The 17,983-nt window shown below is 36.3% G+C and overlaps 1 protein-coding gene across 1 annotated transcript; it reads right to left on the bottom strand.

Moving 5' to 3' along the window:
• Positions 1-8,071: 8,071 nt before the first annotated feature.
• Positions 8,072-17,778, bottom strand: znrf2a (zinc and ring finger 2a). Its single transcript, XM_084422584.1, has 5 exons — positions 17,238-17,778; positions 11,028-11,126; positions 10,702-10,807; positions 8,829-8,897; positions 8,072-8,656 (listed from the first exon to the last, which is right to left on the bottom strand). The coding sequence occupies exons 1-5, from the start codon at positions 17,518-17,520 to the stop codon at positions 8,644-8,646; spliced, it is 570 nt and encodes a 189-aa protein (XP_084278710.1). The 5' UTR covers positions 17,521-17,778; the 3' UTR covers positions 8,072-8,643.
• Between the last annotated feature and the right edge of the window lie 205 nt (positions 17,779-17,983).

Here is a 17,983-nt window from a genome sequence, read left to right as displayed (position 1 = left end):
TCCAACCACCCTGCATAATTTTGTTGAGACCAGTGAAATTATGTGAAAAGGGCGATACAGAAACGGATGGAATAATATTCACTCAAACTCAAAGCAGAACAGGACAGACATCTGTACATCCCAAATCCCTTTTAAAGGGCTGGTATAATGCCCCTTTCACAAGATGTAAAATAAATCTCTGATGTCCCCAGAGTGTGTATGTGAAGTTTTGTACGCACTGTTTTGTGTCTGGCCCTTTAAATGCAAATGAGCTGCTCCCGGCACGGGGCGGAGCTTCAAGAGCTGGTGTGTGTTAGCAGCACCGATTACCTCCCACAGACGCACTAAAACGTCAGAAACTGTTCTGCCTTTTATGTTCAAACCAGACTCAGACAAAGATGGAAAGACTCAAGAAGTGACAACACGTAGAATGCAACAGATCGTCTCTGAATGGTTAGTTGATGAATTCAACATGAATTGATGTTGCTGATGTGGAGTTAAGTATCTTCAATTAGCAAATGCAGTCATGGAACTGTTGTGAGATGCACATTTACATAATCGTTGTGGAAGCGGAGTTCCTGTCAAGCGTCAACATATCAGAAAAACATACCCGGGCAAGAGAAAATGGATCAGAGAGTCTTTACACCTTCGAAAAAAATTAACTTGTCATGGTCCAGTTGTTGATGACTTTGTAAAATGGTGTGGTGATGCTTGTCTGCAGCTGAATGTATCAAAGACCAAAGATATGACTATTGATTTCAGAACTGAAGCTCATTCTTCCCAGTATACGTTCATTAAAGGTGAGAAGGTGGAGTGTGTGGAAAGTTATAAATATTTAGGACTATTATTGACAATAATCTGCGTTTTGGTGTGAATACCAAAAATAAGTCTGTCAGTTTTATTCATGTCCTTATCATGCTCTTAGGTAGTGACCTTTTTTTGCACTATTCTGCTCTCGCTAGACTACAAAAGATGAAAAACATTTGATACGTATCAGCAAACATTGGTCCGACGGCAACGTCGTGTCCCTGGCCAAAAATAGTCGCGGTATGACGGCATAAATCGGTAAAAATATGTAACACAGAACATTTCCTAAAAATGCATTCAGATACATGTGTGCATGTCTACAGTTATCTGAGGTTGCATGTATAATTGTTATTTTGACTTTTAGCTACGTGTAGTTCAATATATACCATGTTGTGTTTCGGGTGAGAGAGGACGTCACCATGGCGACGTCTTTTACACGTGCATTTATAGTCCATCATGACCCTCTATGAAATCAATTGTGATAAAGCTGTGCTTAATCCTTGCGTGGTTAATACTGCAATAATTAATTAAATTTTTTATTAAATTAAAGTTTTAATAAGTTTTGTGAATACGTCCACTGACGTCCTTTACACGTCTATAGTATCGGGTGAGAGGACGTCACCTGGCGACGTCTTTTACACGTGCATTTATAGTCCATCATGACCCTCCATCATGGAATCCTTGTGAAATATGCAAAAGCTGTGCTTAATCCTTGCATGGTTAATACTGCAAAAATTAATTTAATTGCCCAAGTAGTTTTTAAGAGGTGTGAAGACGTCCACTATACACGTCAAGGCTGTGAATACACGTCCACTGACGTCCTTTACACATCTAGTCAAGCAAGACAGAAAAAAAACCCCAGGAATTATCTTTATGAAATACACGAATTGTATACAAAGTAAATATATTTACTTTATCTTGTTTAAATAAATTATAATCTCACAGTTCCCAGTGTGGTTAAGTGAATGCAAAGCCTCTGCATTTTAGTCATTATTTCAACCTGATACGTTGTGGTTTTTTTTATTTTTTTATGGAATGTATGCATGTAAAACAGAAATATATCTGGTCACCATTTATGTCTGAGTTGGATGTAATTGCCAAAACTGTGCTGCCAAGATGTAACAAAAGATCTCCCGACATTACCAAATCCCGCGATAGGTTAGATTATCTCACGAGATGTTAACGCATTTTCCCCATAGACTCACTCCGGAACACTGAAGTTTGAACAACCACGGAGAGAGGAGGAATTGAGGCCCATATTATTAAAAATCTACTGTTGGGTACGTACATTTTGTATTATTAGATTCACGTGCTAGAGTTTTACTTGTTTGACATGAATGAACCGAAAGAAATGATGCCCACATTGTCAACTGAAATTGGCTAACGTTAACTGAGTTTGGCTAAAATTAGCTAGTAGGCTAAAAGTTGCTATGAACTTATACAACGGTATACCCAGTGGTGTAGTCTACGTTATACGCAGGTATACGCCGTATACCCACTAGAAAAGGCCAAGGATTTCCGTATACCCACTTAAAAAATCGTGAGGATACGAAACAACTTCGTTTTGTGTCAGAACTTTCACTTTCATTCATAAATTCACCCCGTCAGTGTTTGTGAAGCGACACCGAATCGCGGAATCCAGTCACAAATGGAGCTTGCTAAGCAGACCGTCACGGAATTTTGCTATTTTTGAATAAATAAATCAAAAGTAGGGCTGTACAATGAATCAAATCTCGATATGGACTAACGTCTGTGAATACTGAAGTTAAAAGAGACTGCAATTGTTCTACGCGTCTCTGGGAATGAGCGCTCAATATGTGCTCCACTATGCACTCGCACAGTTGCACACACACACACACACACACACACACACACACACACACACACTGAAGCACGCGTGACTCACGCTCGTGGTTTTTTCAGCGTTTCACTGTATTGAGACATGATGTAGGATAGGATACACATGTGCACTTTCATCGCAGAGCTGCTATGAGAGTCACTGCACGAGAATTTCACCATTTCATTTGATAAAACTATCGTCATTCAATCTTATAGTTTCATAAGTTAGCCTACACATAGAAACTGTAATGTCTTCACAACAACCTGTCAAAATAAAAGTTCGGTATAACTTGAAGAAATTATAACAGAAATATATTACTATTGCACAGAGTATACTTCAAGTAGGCCTAATAATAATAATAATAATAATAATAGTTTATTAAAACACACAGAAACTCAAATGTCTACAACCCACCAAAATAAAAGTTCGGTCTAACTCAAAGAAATTAGAAAGAATTTGCACAGTAAAATTAATTTTAAAATAATAATAATAATAATAATAATAAAATCTATTAAAACGTTATTTTAAGGGAATATCACACAAGTTTTCATACATGTTTTAATTTTAAACAGTAAACTTGCCAAAACAATAACACCTTTTTTTTTCTTTTTTTTTTAAAGCACCATTTCTAAAAGTAAATTTGTATTTGTGCCTATAATGTTTCTTTTTCTTTTTCTTTTCTTTTTTGTGAAAATGGTCAGCCTGTGCTTCAGGGACCATTCATATAACATCTAAGGCTAAATGTAGCTCTTAACTGGCTAAATTAGATGGTGATTAACACTAAACAGTAGAAAATCAGTCCAGTCTCCCCAGCTGTAAATGTCATTGGCTGTTAAAGTCTTGTGTTGCTTATAATAATCTGACATGTTGATTACACCTAATATTTCATAATGCTCTCAATGGATGAATACTGTATGCATTAGTGAGTGTGGTGGTGCTTATGGGGGGGTGACGCTCTGGGATGGGTGAGTATGAGGCGGGGGGGGAGGGGGGCGGGGGGTTATATTACAGTATACCCACTACAAAAAACTAGACTACACCACTGGGTATACCATAGTATAAAGTATGTTTAATGATACAGTCAAAGTTATTACTGTAAATTATTAATGTAGCCTTTTGAGAGTTTATTTCAGAAAGTAAATTATCTGAAGTAGAATGAAATGTTTAGCTGGATTTGAACATGTATGTTTTCAGTAACTGCTTTAAAAATATTTTGTAATTTTAGAATTGCTAAACATGTCTATTCAGGGGACATCACAGCCCACCTGTCTTTATCAGAAATGTCCTGTTCACTTTCTCACTGTTACACACCTAGTTAAGGGTCTTTCTCAAGGGCACCACAGTGGTATTGAAGAGGCAGGGGACAAATGCTGTTTTGAATTTAGCTGAAGACCATAAAAATATTTTGAAAATAAGTGCATGTCATTTACCTCAAATTTTTAATTTTCATTTATTTTAAAAAGAAATATATTCTCTTCCCTTAGATGCTGTGAAGAGGTGGAGCCCACATGCTGCAGACTCTGAAATTGATGCAGCAATGGCAGAACACCTGAAACACACTCCAGGAAGAGCTGGGGGTGGTGGATACAAAAAATGAGCCAAACAATGTGTTTAAGGGATAGTTCACCCAAAAATGAAAATTGTCATCATTTACTCAACCTCATGTTTCAAATCTGCATACCTTTCTATGCTAAACACAAAGATATTTAGAAGAATGTTTGTAACCAAGCAGATGTCGCTTCCCATTAATAATCATTTTTTCTCCAATAATGGTAGTCAGTGGATGCTCTATTTGCTTGGTTACAAACATTCTTCAAAATATCTTCTTTTGTGTTCAGCAGAAGAAAGAAACTCATACAGGTTTGGAATTTGGTGAGTAAATTACATAATTTTCATTTTTGGGTGAACTATCTTTATATAATAATTCAGTATTTTGCTATTGGTATTTAGTTTGGTTAACAAATCGAGAGCTTAGAATTATAAGGTTCTATCTCCGTTTATTGTAGTTTATTGAGGATCAAAGTTTTTAAACTCGGTTTATGTTTTGTGAGATGGAACCTTTTATTTTATTAATAACTACTAACAAAATATTTTTTTTACAAAAATAACACCACACAGGCATTAATAAACACCTAATGAATCAGATTATCAAAAACTCAATTTCGACCAAAAGTGGAGATAGAACCTTAAAATTCTAAGCTCACGAAATGTTAAACATTGAAAAAAATAAAGAGAAATTTTGGCTGTTCAAGATCAATAAAATGTTGTGCTTAATCAGAACATGCTTCTTTATTGCTTATATCCACAAATAATGTGTTATTGTTTTTGATGTACACGTGATTAAAACGTTTTATTGACATTCAGGTCTGACTGGACCAATTTTGGACCTTTTTAGAACCTTTGTCAAGATGTGTAGGCTAAACCTCAAGACTTGATTGTCTTTCACGATGTTACACAATAGGTGTGTGATTATTTTATATGCAGGCTTATACACTTAAATTATGCAGCAACACATTTAAACACATATGACGACGCATTTAGACGTCCAGGGACGCGCAGAAGAGACGTGGAATTCACGGCCAGAAGAGACGTGGAATTCACGGCCAGAAAAGACGTGGAATTCACGGCCAGAAAAGACGTGGAATTCACGGCCAGAAAAGACGTCGGTTCAACTTCCATTTTGGAACTATTTTTCAACCATGACGGGACGTCTCGGACGGACGTCTTTTCAACGGTCATTAAACGTCCAAATGTTTGCTGGGACATATTAATTTGTCCCTTGTGCAATCAGATTGTTAAATACTCAGAATGGTAAATATTAGTATTTTAAATGTATATGTAGCCTACTGTTGTGTGTTCTTATTTATTTTGTTTTATATTGTGGTCTATATTTTATGTTTCTACTACGCTGCATACAAATTGCCCTCAAGGGATCTTAATAAAGTTGAACTTGAACTGGCGCGTTAGTGAATTTATTTTATATATATATATATATAATTTTTTTTTGAAAAATAAACTAATAAATGGCATTTTCTGGAGAGTTTTGTGCAAAGAAATGGAGAAATTGAGTCTTACATGATATGTGAAAAACTGCAAGGTTAAGAGCATATTTGCATTGTTGTAGTATCAACAGGTATTAGGACATTTAGCATTTACATTACTGTTAATCAGCAGTGGTGGAATGTAACGAAGTACAAATACTTCGTTTCTGTAGGCTTTACTTAAGTAGAATCAATAGTGCATACGTTTGACTTTTACTTCGTTACATTTTGCAGCAATTATTATACTTTCTACTCCACTACATTTCTACAACGTTTCGTTACATTTTCTGATCAGTTTTCCCCCTGCCAAAACAGGGATTGAAAAAAATGTCCTGTTTTCGGTGCTGATGCGGTGGTGACGCGTTCATGTAAGGGTGGCGCTGCCAATAAAGCACCTAAAAGCTGTCACAAAGAACCATCAAAAGTAATGATTATGAATATGTAAAATATAGAAAGGAGACATTTTAATTGTTTATTAATAAACAAGGGTTTTCTGTGTCAGTGCCCTGCATAGATGAAGTTGACGATGCAATCTTCGCAGTAGTAAACTCGCCAGAGAGAAATGCACATTTCATACGGATTAGGCTACACAAGCAGCGGTCTGTTTTCTTTCGTTTTGAAAAGAAGACCTTCCAAGCTTTCTATAGATATATTTATCAGGTCTGTCAGGCAAGTAGGCTCCCTTATACGCTGAGTTTCGGTTCATTTATGAGACGAGAGTCCAGTTCACTCGCCGGCGCGTCCGTGTCGTGATTAGCCTATCTATTGTCTATATACTATATTTACTTCTTATTTTTGAAATGAAACATTGATTAAAATTAAGATACAATTAATACAAAACGAAATTAATTTTAAAGAAAGGCTTTGTGCTTTCTGTTTGAGGTCTCAGTGAAAGTTTTAAACAGTCTTTTAGTGCCACATTCAGAGCGGTCCCGTCCGTAACATGTTTTTTTCCTCATAAATGCGAACATGAAAAATAAAATAAAATGAATATGTTATGTTCTGTGGAGAGCCAACCCTTCTTCATCCGGTGGGTAGTACTTTGGTTTGCAGTGTAATTCACAGAATTACAAAAAAATATTTTGCCACCTAAAAGTTAAATATTTTTTGTGTCACGTCCACGGCATGTGTAGCCTATTTCCCTCATATTAAATATAAAACGCTTGATTACACATTGTATTACCTTGTTATGATATAGTGACCCATACAATGTGCCAAACATTTTTTCCTTACCTTGTTATTCAAGGCCAGGGCACTTTTTGTACAACCAACGTTGTGCTGAACTTGACAAAACTGATCTGTTGCTGCAGCGGCGGCCAGCAGCTCGGGTTTTTTTTTTTTCTTTTTTTTTCAAGGCAGTAGAAGGTTCTGGAACTTTTGCGCGCTTCCACATCCCGCGCAACTACGGATCTCCCAGGAACATTCATTATTGCTGCGTACATTTATCCATGTCGGAGTTCTGAGCCTACCTAGATGCGCATGGCATGCGCGAGCGGTGCGCGATCATGGTCGACTGACAACGAGATTAAGCAGCTGAACAAGAGTACGGGCACGGCCGTGTCACGATTGTTTTCATCTTAGCTCCGCCTAGACAAAATAGACATGCCATTTCAAAATCTTTCATTTATAATCAGAAATATGTTTTCAAAAGCATCACTTTTATCAAATTTTATGTGACATAATTTCCTATAGGCAACTGACTGCAAACGAGCAGGCTTATGTGCCGGGGCTGAGCCCCGGAGAGCCCCGGCCCAATTTAACCACTGTGCGTAACGTTATAGCCTACAAATGTTGTCAATATACAAAAAAGTATTAACCAAGCAGAAAACAACAACAAAAAATAAAACAAAGAGGGGGAGCTACTTCAGAATAGATAAATACATTTTTTCCCCGAAATTTAATACCCAAAATAAAAATTCTTTAGGCAAAAATAAAATTAACATTTGGAGCGTCACACACACACACACACACACACACACACACACACAATGGCACGTTAGTGAATGGTGACATGGAGAAAAGATCGTCAAATGTGCTGTACAAATGTGCTGTACTACAACTCCTCTTTCTCTTCTCAACATGGACTGCATGTTCCCGGGGGCGGGTTTATGTAAATTCTAGGGTTGGTGATGTCACTAACCCGGGAGGAATGTGGTGTAGTCTCTGCCAGCTGTTTGTTGTAGTTCTTAAAAAGCAATTTCTTTAAAAGCAAATATCTCCCTTTGCTTTGAACGTTGTAACTTTGCAGATGTTGTTTATGCTCAAACAGAAACATTACACACTAACTAAAGTTAGAAAAGTGAAATCAGATTCAATCAACCACCCATTTAATGCATAATGATGAATTTATGCTTGAAGAGAAAACTCATGGGAATATTATATATTATTATATATTATTTTGTTTATCACAAGTATGTTATATACAAAACATTGGAACAAAATTGACAGAACTTGTTAAAAACATATCATTAAACACACAAATAACCATTAAAAGGTCAATTTCTTGTAAAATCTCAAATTAAAAGTGTACAAACAATTAATTAATCTTTCATGTTGTTGGTTTTCCTGATATTCTTTCATTCATCTTCCTCTAAAGTTGTTTCTTTTCTATAAAAACTAAACTCTTCCTTTGGATAACAACAGTTTCCAAGAAAGATCTGTTGGGAAAAAATAGATCCTATTATGTGGTTATTGATCATGAAACACTATGTTCTTCTGGACATAAAGCAGTAATACTGTAGTCCACCATCTGATCTCTGAAGAGCTTCATGGGTTTACTGGGATTACTGTTAAACAGCCTTCAGGTCCGATAATAGAACTGTGTAAAGTAAATTACGCATGACTTCATGTAGATTTGGCACAGCAGGTTTTAGGTCCATATTAAAGGTCTCAGATGGTGATGGATTCGTCATCTAGTGTCAAAGCTGCTCTGATCCTGGAGAAAATATCAGCTGAGCTCTTTTCTGCTGCTCTTCTTTACTGGAAAAATCTGCAGGAGTAAAAATACACAGTTTTGTGTGAAATATGGTATGAATAGGGTACTGGGCATGAAACAATAACATTTTTATTAATGAGCTTATATCTGATAGTTATGAGAACTAAAACTTTGGATTTGTATAATCATAAATCACTTTATTAGTGTAAAGTGTGTAACATCTGACCTGTTTGAATTTAAATCTGTGGGATGTTCTGGACACGACCTGTTGACCTCGAACCATTCATCAATACACCTGCAGGAGCAGAAGATGAGATGATCTCCACAGACACAGACGACAGCATGTACAGTATGTGCGTGTATGACTGGGGGGGTTTGAGTAAGACCTAAATAAGACTTTAATCCCCCTGAAGGACTTCAAAACAAGATGTGTGTGTATAAGGCCTTTTAGGGGTCTGCCCTTTTAATAGTGGAAACTGAATAATTCACATAGTACAATTCGCACTAATAATATAAATAAATATAAATTTGACGGCCCCTAAAATGGGTCATACCATTGGCAATGCATGATCATGCTGAGCAGGACAAAATGCGGGGAAATACAGCACATTCAACCAGGGGCCTGTTTCAGAAAGGAGGTTCAACCAACTCTGAGTTAAAACTTGAAATCTGAGTTGACTTAGCCTGAGATGGGAAACTCTTGAGTGTTCGGTTACAGAACAGCTGAAATTAGTTAGTTCAACTCTGAGTTGACTGACTGAGTATAAGTTACCTCTCTTTCAGAAACGGGCTTGACTTACTCAGTGCTTTCTCAGGTTTGACATACCTCCCATTATGAAACAGAAAACCCAGAGTTTCCCTCATTTCAGGGTTAACATACTCAGAGTTTTCACTTAACCTCCTTTCTGAAACAGGCCCCAGATGAATAAAAGTGAGAGAGTACGATACAGTAAGTGTTCAAGAGATACATTTTTCTGGGGGAAAAAAGTGTTTTTAATCTAAATATAAGTGTATTCCATGGATTTCCCACACAGTTCATCAAAATGAAATGTTTATTTTGTGAAATGGTGGTTTACCTATAGGTTTACGTTTTGCGTGTGAATGAATCATAAATGATCAAATACTGTTAATTAAAATAGCACTCTGAATTTTAAAATAAAATTCATTGGAAGTTATGTCCTTAAAGGAGCCGTATGTAAGATTGTGGCCAAAACTGGTACTGCAATCACTTTCAAATTACTGAAGAGCGGTGTATCCCCTCCCCCTCCCCCCTGACTCGAGGTTGCCAGATAGGCTGCAGGATCCAGCAGGAACGTTTGAAGCTGCAGCTGTGGTAACTAGAGCTGAGCTGGCAACCCGGATGCCGAAACACTACTGACTTCGTGATTGGTAGATAGGTGGAGGGTGGCGCTTCAGGCCAAAACACAACATGACAACATCAACATCAGTTGAGGGCTGCAACTTCACTTTTTAAATGACAATATCCTGGCCGGACTACTGTTGTCAGTGATATAAGTATTTGAAATGAACATGATTTCTTAATGTCTAGTGACATATCAGGGCCATTTTATGATTAATTGAAATACATTTCTTACATACAGCTCCTTTAACTATAGAAACAGTTAACTATGTGAGTGCGTTCTTTCTTGATCATCCTTTTATCGGTGAAATGGTTAGGAAACACTTTATTATAATTTTACATACTGAGATGGTGTATCAAATATATATTTTTTTTTTTTACATTTTCTTTTGTTGTTTTCTAAATTGTACTTACCAATATTATATCATTGAGTAAGAAGCAAATCTTCACTACTCACAAATACAGGCTGCTGTATTTGATCCATGATCTGATTTGTCCATGTACAGTTTATGTTAGTAATAAATTGAAAGTAAATGCAGTGGCCTTTTTATAAGGCATAGTTTTCCTTGGTGATTAACTGCATATTTTTGTTGAATAAATTAGATCTATTTGAATTAAATTTGATTAACTTGGTTACCGCATGCATTAGCCTACATAAACTATGTAAACTGAAAACAAAAAAATTAAAATCAATGTATAACTCACACAATATAACTTTGTTAGTGAATGTTTCTCATACCCTTTGTGGTAGATGCAGAGACAGGGCAGTCGAGCGATGGTGTCGCCCTGAATCATGTTATCCAGACATATCGCACACTCACCAGAGTCCTGGGATAAAACATCCTCTACAGAGAGATAAACATATCACAACATCACTATCAGCATCAGAGGAGCTGAGAGCAGCAGGAGTCAGATGATGACACATGAGGGCGCTGTTAACAACTAAACAAATGAGCTTTAACACAGACTGTGGAGGACAGAAACAAGCCAGTCCAGCCTGAAATATGATTAAGTAAACAGGTCAATGATATATATATATAGTGTGACAGTGAAGGTTTTTCTCACCATTATAATTGAGTCTGTGTTTGGAAAAACACATGGGCAAGTGAACATCTATTTCATCAGAGGAGACATACTTTGAGCAGATGGGACAGTCAAATCCAACTGAAACAAACAGAACAGACAAAACTCATTCTTAACCATTGCCATGTTTGTATGATTGATGTCCTCTACATTATATAGGTCAGCTGAAAGATAACAAAACCTATTTATTTACTTCCTCTCAGTGAACAGCAATTATAGGATTACATGGCTATAAAAAGCCATTTTGGAAATGTTGTAATCTCGTCTGTGAGTCAATTTACTGTAATGTGCATCACTGGGTTATCAACACAATATGAACAATATCTGATACATAAAATCCACAACACGTGCTTGAGCTGCACATGGCTGAATGACTGTAAAGCAGGATTTCAAATGAAGTTTATTATAAAGTTGTAAAGTTCATTATGATTACAATGAAACCTCTGCAGACAAAGGTCTAATCTAGGGGTGTAACGATACACTCATGTCACGATACGATACAATCACGAAACATTTAAGGCAAAATAAAGTTCTGTTTTTTGTTATTATTAGTTCCAAGACATATGGTAAGAAGTTAACAAAAACATACTGTTGATTATAATGCTAAATTTGGTATTCGGCTACATCAGGGGTGGACTCCTGATCCTCAATGCACAGGGCGATATGACACCAGAATAAAAACATTCATGATTCTGAAGCTGAAAATACAGAATTATGTTAGACACATATACGTTAGATCACTCACTACATATTTAAAATAATGCAGGCCACTTTTACAGGTAAAATAAGACTTTTTGGCATTATCAGGACACACATATATCCCCCTAATGCATTATTATACCTGATTTTCAACATTAAAGTAGTTTATTGTCTCAGTAAACTTAATTTTTTTTCTCATGCAATACACTCACACTTTCAAAACAAGCATTCGTTGGATCTCTTACACAGACTGTGTATAAAAGATTGTGTATAATTCTGTGCATGAAAGACCCAATACACACATCAAGATATGCTTATAAATTATGCAACGGAACACAATACAGAGAATTAAGCTAGAATCATATCATTAATTATAACGCATTTCTGATGTGCATGCACAGTCAAATCTGAGCACTACACAAACGTAACAAATTCAGTATATTTGCAGCAGTTTTGATAGTTTAACTCATGTGTTGAACTTGTTTGCCGTTTCTTTGCAAGACTCGGGCTTAAGTGAGAAATCATTTATGCATTGACCTGTAAATCACTAACTAGATAAGCAAGCAAATGTTATTACTGAGAGAGTCTAAACTCTTGTGAGTGCTGGGTTACAACACACACACATATCTTTTTGAGGACATTCATTGATATAATGCAATCCCTAGCCCCTTACCCTAACCTTAAACATCACAACTAAGTGCCTAACCCTTAACCTGCTAACTTTAACCCTAAAACCAAATCTTAACCCTCAAATAGCCCTTTAGGAGTGACAGAAAGTGAGGAACGGCCAAAAGGTTCCTCACTTCTATGGTCTAAAATTCTAACTGGTCCTTATAAAGGTAACTGTACAAGTACACACACACACACACACACACACCTGTTTATCATGCACTGACAAAACAAAAAAACAGGTCAGCTGTGTATTCATGGGAAGGCGTCTTCAGACACACAGCAGTATCTCAAGACTGATTACAGACACACTTAACAGGAAGTCGATCTGTAAGACAGCTGTGTGTGTTTATGTGTTTGTAGCCTCGAGGAATCAAGGTCTACAGGGGAACTTTATGCTGATGTTTGGGGTTAAAGGTCAAATTGAAACACATGCCAGTTATGATGGCAAAGGTTGCTTAAGGATCACTGCTGTCCAAACAACACTGTCTAGTGTCGGGCTGGGTATTGACACGTATTTCACGATTCAATTCGATTTTGAGTCACAAGATTGCGATTTGATTCAGTTCCGATCTCGATTTAATTTGATTTAATATCGATTAATTTGGATATATACCAGGTACAGTACATGTACAGTACAGGAAAAACATATGCTGTAGTTATATCCTGTGAGTTTAATATCAATATTATAACTATAATATTAATGCTAAATTCAATTCAGTAACCACTCTACAAAATCGTCTCAAACAGAAACTTAAAATAAATAATATATATATATATATATATATATATATATATATATATATATATGTTGTATCAAGTTAATAGATAATAATTGCACGAAAAAAAAAAAACAATGGCAAGTGCTGAACTCCCATCAAGTCAGTCACGACAATAGTTTGCGTTATTATGATGTTTATGGGTAATCTGCATGCACAAATAGAGGCAGGATTAAAGTGTTTTTCATTGAGCTGATCAGTGAGTCTTTGGAAAGAACTATCATACAATCAGATAACACCAAAACCTGTCATGTTCTTCTTAAGAGAAAAAACTCTTTAAGGTGAAGTATGTAGTTCCTGCAACACTAGTGGCACCTATAACAAAAATAAAGCATATTAATAAAGCCTTCCACAACTCAAACATCACAAACACCGCTCTTACAGGTGCTTGTTAAGGCATGTCAAAGTAAAAGTAGGCTTTGGTAAAAGGTCCAACATATTAGTAATACTTTTAGCTGTGTTGATATGTGTAATGAGGAAACAAGTGAATAGACTAACCATGAATGGCATACTATTAGTAGTCAATGAATGAACAATTAGTCTTGTGTAGCCAGAGCTTCAGACAGAGGGCAGAAGGTCTGGACTCCAGAGCAGCCCAGAGGCCGTCTGACTGACACGTAAAGCAACCAATCACAGTTCGTTGTGTTCCGCGTCATGTTTAGGGCGTGAAAACGTAACGTGTAAAATGTAACGATGTCCCTACAATAACAGACCGGTGTGTAAACATCTTGGACGTATTTTAAAGAGTCTATGCTGCCAACTTTTCATACTTCTGAAAATTCAGCGTTTAGTTGATCTTGATAAGCGCTCATTGTCACAGTTGTAAACACAATGGCTTTCTTCTTCCATAAGGGGGTTTGGCATCACGGCATCTTTGTTTTCAGGCAGACCGTTAAAGAACGCGACACACACGTCTCCTGGAAATCCTGTTAACCAATCAGATGACGACTTCGAAACTCCTTTAGTTTTTTCCAATTTTGTGTGCCATATGCATCAGACGTTCAGTCAACGGTCTGAGGTTGAGACTAATGAACAGTAAACTGGGTTAAGAGAATGCATTTTAACATAAAAAATACTTAACCTTTAAAAATTTGAGAATTTTTCAAGAATTGCACTTAAAGGAACATTCTTACGAACTTCAAAGAATTTACCTTAAAGGTGCTGTATGTAACTTTTTTTATAAAATGAATCCTTTTTTTATTGCCCGTCTGTGAAGGGGTTGTAATCACACATTACAATGATCCAGTTTTCGCGTTTTGCTATTACCTCTGAAGGCCAGTATTCCTATTTTTATGTGAAGTCTCCGGGTCGGATTTTCTGCGAAATCCACCGGATGTGACGTGCATGCGCGCTCCCGAGCCTCTCCGTTTTATATACCGGTATACAGTCTATTGCGACGGCACTGCAGCTAACGACATGGAGTCTGATAACACCAAAAAACGACCTGCCTCCAGCACAACACAGACTCCAACACAAACAAAAAAAATAAAAAACAAAAAAATTTTTTATCTGCTGAAGCTCGTCAGGTCAAACGTCAATCGGATCGACTCAGGACGAAAACACGGATCAACATTGGCAGAGCGTTTGAATTATGGAGAGACCTCCGCTTTGTTTTAGGTATAAAAACAGACCCTGAGTTGGCTTTCATCCTTTTGGACAGGTAAGCTAACAATGCTTAAAAGCATGTAAAATATATTGTGATTTTGTTGGCTCAAGTTAGACATCATTAGTTCGCCAGCTAACGCCGACCAGTTGTTAACGTTATCTGATGTGAAAGACTACAGTTGTAACTTTATTGCTTTCCACGAGCACGAGCGCTGTTGTTGCAATCTGAAACATCACCGCTAGAGGCCGCTGGATCCTACATACAGCACCTTTAAGCGACTCAAAATGCATAAAAATGAATTAGGCTGGTTAGGCTAGGCTGCTAGTAGATTTTGAAGGCAATGCTATTATGTTAACTGGTCAGCAACAATATTTTGGCTGAATTAACTACAAGCTTTTTTTTCTTTTTTTTTTAAACCATCCAATTTAGTTCAATGCACATTCTGATTGGGTTCTGTACTTTTGCTATTGTCTGAATTTTCTCATTTCTTTTTTAAATCACTTTAAGCTCATGATCTGAACTGACAACACACACAGGAACACATATTATTGACGGAGAACATATGACACACACATGCTTCTTGCACTTTGACCTTCACACTCTAATTTGACATAAAGTGCAGAAGAATGTGTCTTCATTGCTGTAAATACACCATTTGTAGGTTGATTTTCTGAAAAGTAAAAGTGTCTTTGTCAGGTTAGTGTGGTGAAAGTGTCAGTGTTCGGGAAACCTGACAACCAGACGTTTTTTCATTTCTGTTTGATGCTGCAATTACAATAGCGAAAAAAAAAAAAAAAATAGAAAAAAAAAATAATAATCTTTATAGAAAAATGGGTACTTTATAGGTCAGACTGTGCCTCACAAATCAAAAAGCTGGCAACCCAACACTTGATCACAGTTAATTCCAACACGACTCATAAAGAAGGATTTCAACAGGAACTATGGCTCGTAAATGTCTAGTTAACAAATACAATAACTGTCAAATAATGGACAGCAATGCATTACTGTACATGACTGATGCAGATTCTCTCACGTTCATGTGTGTTTGTTCCCAATCAGCAAAAAATCCCTCTGATTCTAATCAGTCTGACCTACTATCAAGAAATTGCCTGGAAAATTCATTAATGATTTATTTCATATACTCTGTCATTATCAGATTATATTAAATAACCACTGTAACCTTCTACTTAACACAATAAAGGTTTGATATCTATTGCCACTCAAAGGTCACAAAAATATAACATTTTATAGTTAGGACCTTTTTGACCCGACCTTAATCTGAACAGGCAAACCTTTTAGCAAAGTACTTTTTATTTTATTTTCATAATATAGTATATGTTTCAAAGTCATTCAGCCAACATAAACACATCAGCAATAATTAAGAAATATGCTCCATCCATTTCCATGTTCTCTAATTATTGAATGAGGAAGTGTCTGTGTTTAAGGTTACCATAACAAATCCACAACAAAACAAGTCAGCATTCAGTTCTGCTCTAGATCACACTGTTCAAAACATGATGTACAGACGCCATGAAACATTCAGTCAAGCAAAACTTTAAAAACATGTATTAGAAATCTATATCCTACATTATAAAATATATTTTTAATGCCCTTATGATAAGCTCATATAATAGGGTCGATAAGATACGTTATATTATGCATTTGTGATTATAACACTGGATGTAATTAGCAATCACATAATACCAATAAGGTACATTATAATATAATATAGTATATTATAATATAATATAATACATTATATATACTGTATATATTTGTTTATGTAAATGTAATGCATACATGGACTTACTGGCATCATTAAATGATCATATCATAATCACACATCACTATGACCTAAAGATAAGGTTGATAAGCTACATTATAAAATATAACAATACATCCATGACTTTGTGATTATAATTAATTCATCATAAAATGTCAACAAGATTCATTATAATATTTTAATGCATATGACTGATTATATGGTCATATAAACAAGTTGAATAACCATATTAGGCCAATAAGAGACAATTGATGGCATTGTACAACCAAATCATAATCAAAACCAATGGTCAATAAGCTACATAATAATATGTCATAGGGGTGAATTCAGGTTAACTGGGACAATTTTTGCCATTGAAATGACTGGGAAAAGTGTCCCAATCAACCTGAATTTACCCCTATATGAGCTTTAAGCTCAAGCATTTAATCATATAAGGTCAAAAAGATTTATATTATAATGCTTATGAGTATTCGCTACGTTATTACAATATATTAAAAAATATTATAGGCTAATAATATCAATACATTATTTATATATTTTTGGCATATTTTTGCATACATTATTTATATGATATATATATGTATTGATATTCATTAAATATATATTTTTAAATCATACATGTTATTGCATTTGAGTGATATAATGGCAGCTCTTACCGCCCAGCATGTGAGGCGTCAGGTGTGCAGGTAAAGAGCCGATCATCAGTGTTCTCTGTCCGTCAGTCTCATCTCTCCGGCCGCTGGTGGGTATAATCGCGCTCTGAGTCTGGATGAATGGCCCGGGTCTGTGTGATGAATACTGGACCCGTTCCCCGATCTGACCCGTCGAACCGCCCGCGTAATAGCGCAACACTGCAGCTCGCTCGTTCCCGTGCACATCGGACCCGGAGTAAGACCTGACCCGGATACCCACTGACGGACTGCTCTGTTTCGGACCCATCCTTTATAATATCAGTCTTTAAAACTCCTAAAAGCCACGAACTGAACCTGCAGCCTCAAAATATCGATAAGCAAAAACCTATAAATGCAAAATTTGCATTAAACGCTCTTATAGAGCGAAGCCCAAACAACTTTCCACACTTCCCGAAGCAGATGTGAGCAAATCCAGTCGAGCACACCGCAAACCAACTCAAACAGAGTGATGTCAAGATCACGTGATCCGCTGCTGCTTCCTCCTGCATGGTTGTTGCCTCCCCTCCTTGTCTCACTGGTTTTGCAATATTATTACTTCTTTCCTAATAACTGTTTTTCCTTTTTCTCTGCTAATCTATTATTACATGTCAATGAAATCTTTAGATGCTTATACTACTTCATTACCTTCTTCTCCAACATGCAGAAACCCAGAAATGAAATATACTGCCTATGTTTACGTAACTATCTATTTCAAAATTTCTAGAATTATG

Source organism: Rutilus rutilus, assembly GCF_951802725.1.
Source record: "Rutilus rutilus genome assembly, chromosome: 11".
NCBI lineage: Eukaryota > Metazoa > Chordata > Actinopteri > Cypriniformes > Leuciscidae > Rutilus > Rutilus rutilus.
The sequence above is the reverse complement of the archived record's forward strand: the minus strand, read 5'-3'. Positions and strand labels throughout refer to the sequence as shown.